This window comes from Oryzias melastigma, linkage group LG4 (assembly GCF_002922805.2).
Source record: "Oryzias melastigma strain HK-1 linkage group LG4, ASM292280v2, whole genome shotgun sequence".
Taxonomy (NCBI): domain Eukaryota; kingdom Metazoa; phylum Chordata; class Actinopteri; order Beloniformes; family Adrianichthyidae; genus Oryzias; species Oryzias melastigma.
In genome coordinates, this window is record NC_050515.1 from 8572784 (window position 1) to 8582936 (window position 10153).

The 10153-nt window shown below is 37.9% G+C and overlaps 1 protein-coding gene across 3 annotated transcripts in view; it reads left to right on the plus strand.

The window, feature by feature from the left end:
• Nucleotides 1-10153, plus strand: part of ttll7 (tubulin tyrosine ligase-like family, member 7) — an 88093-nt gene that overhangs the window by 5888 nt on the left and 72052 nt on the right. For all 3 annotated transcript variants that reach the window (XM_024279040.2, XM_024279041.2, XM_036211483.1), the window contains exons 2-6: nt 2073-2449; nt 4595-4726; nt 6998-7119; nt 9509-9576; nt 9855-10013. In XM_024279040.2, the coding sequence (XP_024134808.1) occupies nt 2425-2449; nt 4595-4726; nt 6998-7119; nt 9509-9576; nt 9855-10013 (506 nt within the window). In that variant the 5' untranslated portion in view covers nt 2073-2424. The remainder of the gene's footprint in view (nt 1-2072; nt 2450-4594; nt 4727-6997; nt 7120-9508; nt 9577-9854; nt 10014-10153) is intronic.

The following is a 10153-nucleotide window of genomic DNA, read 5'->3' on the forward strand; positions in this document are numbered from 1 at the left end:
TTTTTTTTTTATGTCAATAACTAAAAAAAAAATAGACGTTTTTTTAAATTTCATTTATTAGATTTTTTTAATTTAAAAAATAATTACAGTAACAGTGAAGTACTTTAAAACATAAAAGTTTTGCAGACATGCTTTAATAGATTCTTACTTTATTGCTGACATTTTTAAACAAAGCTTTTAGCCAGAATTGCTAATATTCAGCAAACTGAATATTGCACAGTAGATTTTGTTGATGTTGTTAATTTTGTATTATTTTTATTGTTATTACTATTGCTGTTTGCAATAATAGAGGAAGGAAATTTAATTGGGGCTGTGTATCATGAGTATACAGCAAATTTGACAAATAAAGCTTACTTGAGCATGTTGAAGCATACAATTTCTTTACAAAGGATTGCAAAGTTATTTTGAAGCAAATTTCAGTCATCTTCTATTTTTTCTGTTTTTTTTTTTTTTTTAAAACCCTCTCCGCGCTATTTTAAAAGCCTTCCTAATGATTTTTTTAAATGTCATGAGGCAGATTTTAGCCAATATATATAGATATAGATATATATATATATATATATATATATAAGGTATATATCAGTATCAGTTTCTAGGACATAGTTTCTAAAGAGCCACTTTAGTTTACTGTATTAGAAATTCGCCTCAGAGTTCTAAGTGGGACTGTTAGTGTGGAGCGACCCCAACCCCCCTTCCCAACACCATTGCTAAAAGTTTGAAGCACAGAGCTCATGGCCCGCCCAGTGTATTTTCTACATCACAAATCTTTTTCGGCATGTTTTCATCTGTTCCTGATTAAGGATTTAAATTAAGAAATGCTCAAAAATTGAGTTTTGGGCTTAATTTTCTTAATAAATCTCCTCCACCTTCAGAAAAATACCACAGCAAAACGTTAAAACCACCAAAAACACAATTTTCATCAGAGTGTGTCTTTAAGTCTGAATTAGTAATCCTACACTATTGTTCCGAATAACAACAGTTACATCACTTTTAATCCTCTTTCACTTCTTCGACACAAAAGTGGATGGCTGGGAGTTGTGTGTGATTTTAATTTCAAATGACCTACACCAGAGAATCAATGTGTCAAAGATAAATGTTGGTAGTATTTTAGTTGCAACATATGTACCCTTCAGCTCTGCCCTTGTTCCTGAGGGTTTACATGACACCAAGGGCTAGCGCCCTTACAGAGGCAGTGTTCTGTGACTCCTGCACCGAGTCGCTACAGTATGCCACTGGGAGCTGGGGACGGATTGTCAACAGCACAGCTAAACTCACTTTATCACTTCGACTCTTTGTGGCTGCTCTTCCACGCTCTGCTCATCCCATTTTAGTCAAGATCAATGCCCTGTGCTTAGCACAGCCAGACCGAGCCGCGCAGTGAAGACCACTGAGAGATCAAGCAATCAGATTGTTTCTTCATTCTAATTTGCTCAGAGGCCGTCGATAGAATCGATGAGGTTGATTTGCAAGCTAGCATGGGTGCTTATCTTCTTAAGCTCACATGTGCTCACTGATCCCACAGCAGAGTGAGTGTGTGAAAAATAAGCGATACAAGAAAGAGTGTTTTACTGTCGGTTCACCTCAAGAGGGTGCTCTTGATCTTTTTATGAAACTTCAATGTTTCTTTTAGCTTGAATAAAGCCTGACCAGTGCATGCCTCCCCAAAAGTAATACTTTTTTGGTAGAAAATATATTTATTAAATTTCCTCCACAAAAAAATTAAAAACAGAAAAATGTCAATGCTGAACACTGGGGTAGGAAATACCTAAATTCATAGGTAATAGGTAAGAATGCTCTAAAATCGAAGCTAAGTTTCATCACATAGCTGGTTGCAGATAGATTATTTCACAAGTTGAATGGTGAGTCCAGCGTGAGAGCTGTATGAAACTCTCTTTAAACTGCTGGATCAGGTATCACATGTGTTAAGCCTGTATTCTGCTGCTGGTGCCCCAATGCTCTCTAGTGGAGTAAGATAATACACACCAAACCACAAAGTGCTCTGCAGTCAATCTTGGTCAATTCGCTACTACTGTTTTGCAGCTGTAAAGTATGTTTTCTTTTCTCCTCCACAGGATTTCCCACCCCCTATGGTCCACCCCTCCTCCATCTCCTCTTGGGGCTCTAAATAAGCTTGGATTGTACAGCTCCTTCAGGAGTCCTCCCCCTCTTACACCTTCCCACCATCGCCACGTTCTCTAAGTCCCCGTGCTCAAAGACTCCACTGCTAATGCTGCTGAAGGGGGCTGCAGAGATGCTCAGATGATCCATCGGGCTGTTCTGAACCACATTGTCCACACTGCCCTGGACAGAGAAGAGTAATTAGTGTGGGAGACCCCCTTGGAGGGTGCTGTAGCACCCCGTGCAGCCTGCCCGCCTAGCTTGGCAAAAAGCTTAGCTTACCCCTTCACTCTTGTACCCCCTGAGATGCCCTCCCCTCCAAATGATGGAGGTGAGCAAGAAAATTTCATTCCTCAAAGGGATTTCATGACTTGATTTAGCTGGTTACTCTGCAACTTTGCATATCTTTCTCACACAGGGTAGCACAGAGACAAAACAATAACACAGCCTCACATGTACATACTCACATGGACTTAAGGAAACTGCTACATGGAAGTGTTGACTTGGACTTGAGACTAAAACTTAAACCTTAGTTTGGGAAGTTGACCCGTAGGGGTGCTGTGGGTTTTTGGGTTGTCCAGGCCCCTGGAGGGTTGTATAGAGGAGCAGCTGCATCTTAAGTGTGTCTTGCATGACTTCAAGGGACGTCATGAAAAAAGAAAATACCATTGTCATGTAGATATTTGTAAGTTGTATGATGTATGAGTAATGGTGTAGTACAGTGCCCTTACGCCCTATTCTAGTCATTAGTAAGGTGAGTAAGGGTCAGTAAGGGGTTATGCTGAACACATGGAGTGTGCAGGTGATATGTAAGTGCCATTGAGGGTATAAGAGAACTGGACTGAGTGACTCCTCCCCCTCACGTTCCAAACAGGGAGTACCTCCTGTCTCCAAGAAGCCAAAATCCCACAGACTTCAATTGAGAAAACGCTATTACTCAATCATTATATGATTCCTGCTGCTCTTCTTTTTTATTAACATGTTCTTTCTAATCCTACTTTTTTTTCAGGATAATTTTTCTTTTTCGCCTCATTGTTACTAGGAAGCATTGACTATATATCTTATTTATAATGCACAGAAGACACAGATGATATCAAGAGATCAGGTTTATTTATTTTAAAATGTTCTACAAAACCACCAGCTGTCATGTCTTCATGGCTGGTTCACAAGATCTTTCGGTTTTTATTTTCTTATAGCAATTCTTCTATACTGCAGGAATTAGCTGTGTCTAAATTATGGCGCTTTTACCTGTTCTTCCGTCTCTCTGTAACCCAATTTGATGACTTTCTGTTTCGCATTAGTCTGAGTGTGCAAAAAATAAAAATAAGAATAAAAATGTTTCGATGCAAATCAGAAAAATATTGAGGTTTAAAAGGGAAACAATCAGATTCTCCTCCATGTTTGTTTTGGACGAGACTACTTCCAGCAGTAGCAAATACTGATACACACATATAGAGCCCTCTAGTGGTTGTTAGCAGAAACAGCCACTAAAGGGCAACCAGTTTAGTAGGAAAATAACAAATATCTGAGCCTACTTATGTCTATAAAAAAAAAAAAAAAATCACAAAGAAGTCACTTCTGAGTAAAGGTGCACCTCTGGCTAAACTATGAAAAAAAACTGTCTTATTCTCCAGTGAATACGGTACTATAGAAACACTGACTCAGACCAACCAATCACCGCTTACTAACCTTGTCTGGCTCCAAATGGCGCCCTCCTTATCATGGAAAAATGGCGACTGAATTGGCTTCATTTAGCTAATTTCTCTCTTTTCTACGGGCTCCATGCACAGTACGTGCCAATACGCCTCACTTACTTCACCCTCACTTAGCCTCATGTGTTAAGTGTTTGCTACGACCTGTTGCCTGCAGCACGCCCGTAGGAAAAAACAGTGCACGAACATTTTCACTCTATTTGATCACTGAGCGGTCTATGACCTTTATGTTTCCTGTGGCCACCCGTAACAACTTTGCCTAAAGACAGTCTGTATCCATCTGTAAGGGCGGTTGTGACTAAAGCGTTAGGTCTCGAAAGGGTGAGATTTAAGAGAAGATTCTAGACTCAATATTAAGACATTGAGACTCTTTGTGTAGAATTTGTGAACAGTGTTGTTTTTTACCTCCAAGGCATCAGGTTTACTAATGACACTGTTACAATTTTGGTAAAACTAAAACCCTTACAAATAAAACATACCAAGTTTTTATTTTTATTTTTTAAATACTGTAAAGAAAATCGGTGGCATAAAAACATTTATTTTAATTTAAACTATAAGATTTAAGCCTGGAGACTCAGCTTAAACTCAAATCCAATAAAAAAAGGACCGGTGAGAGACCCTGCATCGATGTACTGTCATTCAAGCACTAGAAATGTGCTTCACAACATACCTTGCAGAAATACAAAACAGCACACTGCAAATGTTCTGTTTCCATTGTGAAGCACAGCACGGGACTTGCTAGTCTTGTTTACTGTCTTCTCCAGAGGATCAAGGAGCATCCCCCGTGAACGTGCCATCTTCAGGTTCCTACCAGAGCAGCGGGAAGAGGAAGATGCATTCAAAAAAGAAGAAAGGCACCATTTGTGCCAACGTCGCTGGCACTAAATATGAGATTGGTATGTCCGTAACGCAAAACAGATGTATCATAATGTTTTTAAGCTTTATATGCTGCAGATCTAATGCAGCTTTAGTGACAGGTGAGGATTAGTGCGATTAGTTTAATAGTCGACTAACCACCAATTATTTTTTCCGGTTAGTCGATAATGCGAAAAATGGATGTAAAGCAAACATCTTAACCATCATAAGGTTTAAACTAATTAAAATAGATATATAGCATTACCGGCGATCATGCTAGTGTGAATGCTGTAAGCTGAATTTGGCTGCTGAAGCTGAAGATGCTGAAATTGATAGCTAAAAACACAGAAGTTGATAGCGGAAAACGCTGAAGCTAATAGCCAGCTAAAATATTAGTTAAAAGCAAAATTAGCCTAAATTAAAAAAAAAAAAAAAAACCCAAGTTAGCCAAAACAGCTAGCATGCAGCTGAAATATTAGCTAAACTTTGAAATAGCCTAAAAAACAAAAAAGCTTAAATTACCCAAACCAGCTAGCATGTAACTGAAATATTAGCTAAACTCTAAAATAGCCAAAAAAAAGCTGAACGTAGCCAAAATAGCTAGCATGCAGTGGAAATATTAGCTAAACCTTAATAAATGCCAAAGTAGTCCAAAAAGATAGCATATTACAATTTTAACTTTTTATTTTACTACACTCTGACTCCATATAAAATAAAATAACGACTATTCGTCTATTAAATTTGTCGTCAACTATTTTAATTAGTCGTTGATTAGTTGACTAATCGTGGCAGCCCTAGTGAGGATTATACAAAACTGTATGATTTCATTGTTTTAGAATTTGAAACGGAAAAAGAGACGACTTGTTTCTGCTTCCATTTAAATAAACAGCACTTACATGAATAGGTGGCTCAAGGATCCTGGAGCAGCTATTCATGTTTTTCTTGTGTTCGCTTCTTTTTGTCACACAGTAAATTGGATATATATTCATTTAGCTTAAGGAAATCCTTACAACACCACCATTTTCCCCTCTGAATATTACATAAAATATTGTTTTAAAAGTGATTTTTGATATTGAATATCCTAAATGTAATCTAATTTAAGTTAGAACAAACAGATAATACAGCAACAGTTCAGCTTTTATATAGATGCATATATTTTTGTTGAAGCCGTTTAACTTCAAAGCAAGTTTTTTTTTTTTGTTGTTGTTGAAAAGCTAAAATAGCATTGTAAGCACTCCTCCCAATGTTCAACATATTGCTTGGCTGCAGAGCTCTCAGGGGTGAGCTCCAACCCATGAAACTGAGGAGTCAGCAGCACAAAGTACAAGTTGGAGGCTGCGGTGATGTCGTAGGAAAATGGAAGTCCAGCTGTGAGTGGGTCAGCTAGCTGTGACGAGACCCTCACAGTGGCCATTCTGAGAGTAGTTCAGGACCATTTGAGAGAAAATTAACACAGGAGTCCAGATGAATGGCTTGTTTTTCAACCTTATTTTTATTTTTCTCCAGAACGAGGGTATTGCAGCTAAAGGTTACAAAGTTGGAAAATGTCCTTAATGCCGAGTCATAAGGGAATGTAAACTCTCACACTTAGGATGCCTTTATTGTTGAATGTGATGGAAAGAATCAATTATACAGTAAGTTTGCTGTTCTCAAAGACCTTACTGTTAACTACCAACATATGCCTGCTGTGATATAAACACTTACTGTTCCAGTTAGCAAAGCGCTGTTAGTCTCTACTGGCATTAACAGATGGATGAAGCCACACTGGAATCATCTTTTTCCCATTCAAGAGCCATCATGCAACATTAGGCAAGCCTTCTCCAGGTTTGTGGAGGCTTTCAAGAAATTAATTAATACCTTGTTTCGTTAGGGCATATGAATTTTTCATTACTCCCTGAATAATGAATGCTTGTTGGATTAATGTCCAAATGGGCTGCCACCTATCTCTCATACTTCGGGGTTTCCAGTGGGATTTGAATACATTACAGTCAATTAATTGATCTTTTTCTGGAGAGGCATTACGATTAGCTGCTCCGCAACCATGCCGCGAATGGTAAACATTGCTGTGAGCGTTTTGATCTATAAGCATCCACATTCATATTTTTAATGAATGGAAGGCAACATTTAAACCTGACAAAATGTTTGGATGAAATATTGATTCAAGTAAAAAGTTGATTTTTTTAATAGTAATATGATGCTATTTTGCATCGACAGCAGTAACAGTGCCATTGAAGCTTGCTGCTTGTCAATTGCGAATTAAATAAATTGTGTTTATTTTGAGGAATTTAACGCTTTGTGTGTCTTTTTCCCAGTTCGCATAGTCATCAATGAGATGGACTTCATCAAGGCACGTGATGATGATGAGACTGCCAACCTCATTTGGAACGACTCAGCGGTGCAGCATGAAAAGATTGCTGAGCTCAGGAACTATCAGGCACGTGAAACAAACTATCCTCTGCAATCACATTAGCCCAAATGTTAGCCAAAAATGAAGGTAAACTTATACAGTGCAGATTTGAGTTTCTTCAGTTAGTTTTCTGCACTCAAAAGTGAACTCCTACAAAAAACTCTAAAGATGGAATAAAACTTTTTGGAAGGAAGTTTTTTAAATTATTCATGTATTTTCAAACAGTGCATCTGAGGGAAAGATGTAAAGGATGAAACAAAATATGACAGCTATTTCAACAGTTTTTTGTTTGGGAAAAAAAAGTTATATTTTCTGAAAATGTTGAACTTTTAACATCACTATTTCTTTCTACAGATGATTATAGATTACCAAATTATGAGGATTTAAAACCTTCACCTATCCCTCTTTGAGTTTGACTTTTATATCTGGCTGAGTTCTAAATCTGGAGTTTTCCTAAACTTTAAATAATAAATTATTTTTAAATAAATACTCACTTGAATAATCTATTGAGCTATTTTAAAGGCGTTCCTAGTGGTCTTTTAATTCCGATTGTGCCATTTTCAGCCAAAAGCGTCAATAAAAAAGGAAATCTTCCATCACCACATGAATGCAGAACAACCTAAACAAAGGTCAATTTGTTTATATTGCACAATTTATTGCGAGACGTAGAATTACAGGGAAAATAAAACATATTTAAGGTTTGTCAATATAATTTGTTACCGTTTGGTAGGCTAGAAGTTTGCCCACCCCTGTTCTAGGACATGGTTTAATGGCAGAAACGATTAAAATTTGCCGGAGTTGTGGCGGAGCAACCCCACCCCCTCTTCCCTTCCACATTGCCGTGAGCTCGAAGCAAGGAGCTTATGGGCGTATTTTCTACATCACAAATAAGCTCTTTTTTAAACGACATTTGATTTACAATAATTTAGATAAAGAAATACTCAGAAATATAAATTTGAGCTTAATTTTCTTCATAAAATTAGCACAAGAACATGTTAAAAATGCCAAAAACACAATTTTCATTGTAGTTGGTCAAAAAAACAACTTGAAACAAAAAAAGTCAGGTAAAAATTGAAGTGTTTTTAGGCTCTCCACCGGTTTTGTTAAGACCCGGGTCAATTATAGGAAGCCTGCAGACAGAAATGATTTGTGGACATAGTGAGAGGCAACAGAGATGGAAAGATTGACAGGCAGGCTGACATGTTGTGAGCAGCAGGGGCTTGTGGGGCAGGTTTCACATGTCACTAGTGATGTTGATAAGATAGACCTAAACAACAGGGTGTCTGTGAAGATTCTCAGTCATCCAGGTCATGTTATCACAGGAGTCTATTCTTCAGGGCAACTGGACTTTAAAGGTTGATCTAGTAGACGTTTCGCTGCCCGTCCGAGCTGGTTCTTTAGTTCTAGTTGCTCATCTGAATGCTACTCAGTTGCTCTGGCTCACTTGAGCATGATTTTACCTTAGTTTGACCCCCTATCTTCCAGAATGTACTTGGCTGCTCTCCCTGAGCTCTGAGTGTTAGTTATCTATCTTCTTGAGTTCTTATTTGATTATACTGGACACTAATGATTGATTAAATCTCAGGCTAGTTAGGAGGGCTTGTTAGGAGAGGGGCAGCAAGAGTTCAGTTGAGTAAACTGACTTCTACAAATACTACAACAGCTTAACATCTAGTAATTTTACAAATAGTTTTTATTTGCTTTACGTTTTTAGGTTGCACCTTTACCCTACTGTGATTATGTTAAGATATGTTTTTAGAAATAAGTAGGAAGTAATCCATAATTTTTTTCCACTCAGTCTTTTTGAATCGGCTTAATTGTATAAACTTCTTCGAAAACCGTTTTATTTTTGTATCATTTTGGACAATAATCATACATTTTTCATGCCCTTTAATTATTTTTTTTACCCTATTTTTTTCTTGCCTACATTTTTTCAAGTAAGTGAGGCAATGTGAGATTTTGCTGTCAAATCTAAGTTCATACAGTCCTAATTAACGCCCCTAATTAACGTTCAGGCTCATTTAGTCAAAGAATACGGAAAAACCAGAGTTTTTCCTTTACATACACCCTCCTTTTGGCACATTCAAAGCAATTCATTCAACTGTCACCACAGGAGTCTGCGATGCAGAACCAATTACCTTGGCCCCTCTGAGTTGAGATTGATCGTTATTTTTCTCATCTCTTCCCTCCCCAACCTTTAAATGATAAAAAAAACACTGTAAACTAAATACGGGTTGAAAAAGGTCTCAGCGTCACCTTTTTGTTTTGAGTCTGTAATTGGGCATAAATGTCAGAACATTGTAAGCTCACTTCAGGTTGCTGCCTTTAATGTGCTAATTTTTATCAAGGGGTGGGGGTGGAATTGAGTGGCGTAATGGTTCTAACAACATTATTATGTCTGCCTGTCCCTCTGCAGAGAATAAACCATTTCCCTGGCATGGGTGAAATTTGCCGGAAAGACTGCCTCGCGAGAAACATGTCCAAGTAAGTTTTCTGTCCATTTCAACGCATAAATATGTTTGGATCACATTCGGCTGCAATAAAAAACAAGATTTTCAAATCCTGCTGATAGTTCTAGAAGTTACAGCTGGGTACTTGTAGCACTCTGTTCTCAGGCCAAATAGGCAGTGGCTGCTCTGAAAGCACGCATTCATCTTCAGCATAAAGTATAACTAAAGAACTATGAGACTCCACAGAAGTCTAAAGGTATTACATTTTTTCAGACGATTGAACACTTACTGTTTCCTTCCATTTCTGGGCAGAATGATCAAGTGCCAGCCTCAAGAGTACAGCTTCATACCCAAAACCTGGATCTTCCCCGCTGAATACACTCAGTTACAGAATTATGTGAAAGAGCTACGCAGAAAACGCAAGCAAAAGACATTTATAGTCAAGCCTTCCAACGGGGCCATGGGCCACGGGTATGTATGTCATGTATAGCAAGTGTCCTATAATGGTTTTTACACACTAACTGAGAGAAATGAAATATGACAAGGGGCAAAAGTGAAAAGAAAGAGACAAAAAGGACAAGAGGAGAGATGACAAGTGTTACGGCCACCTT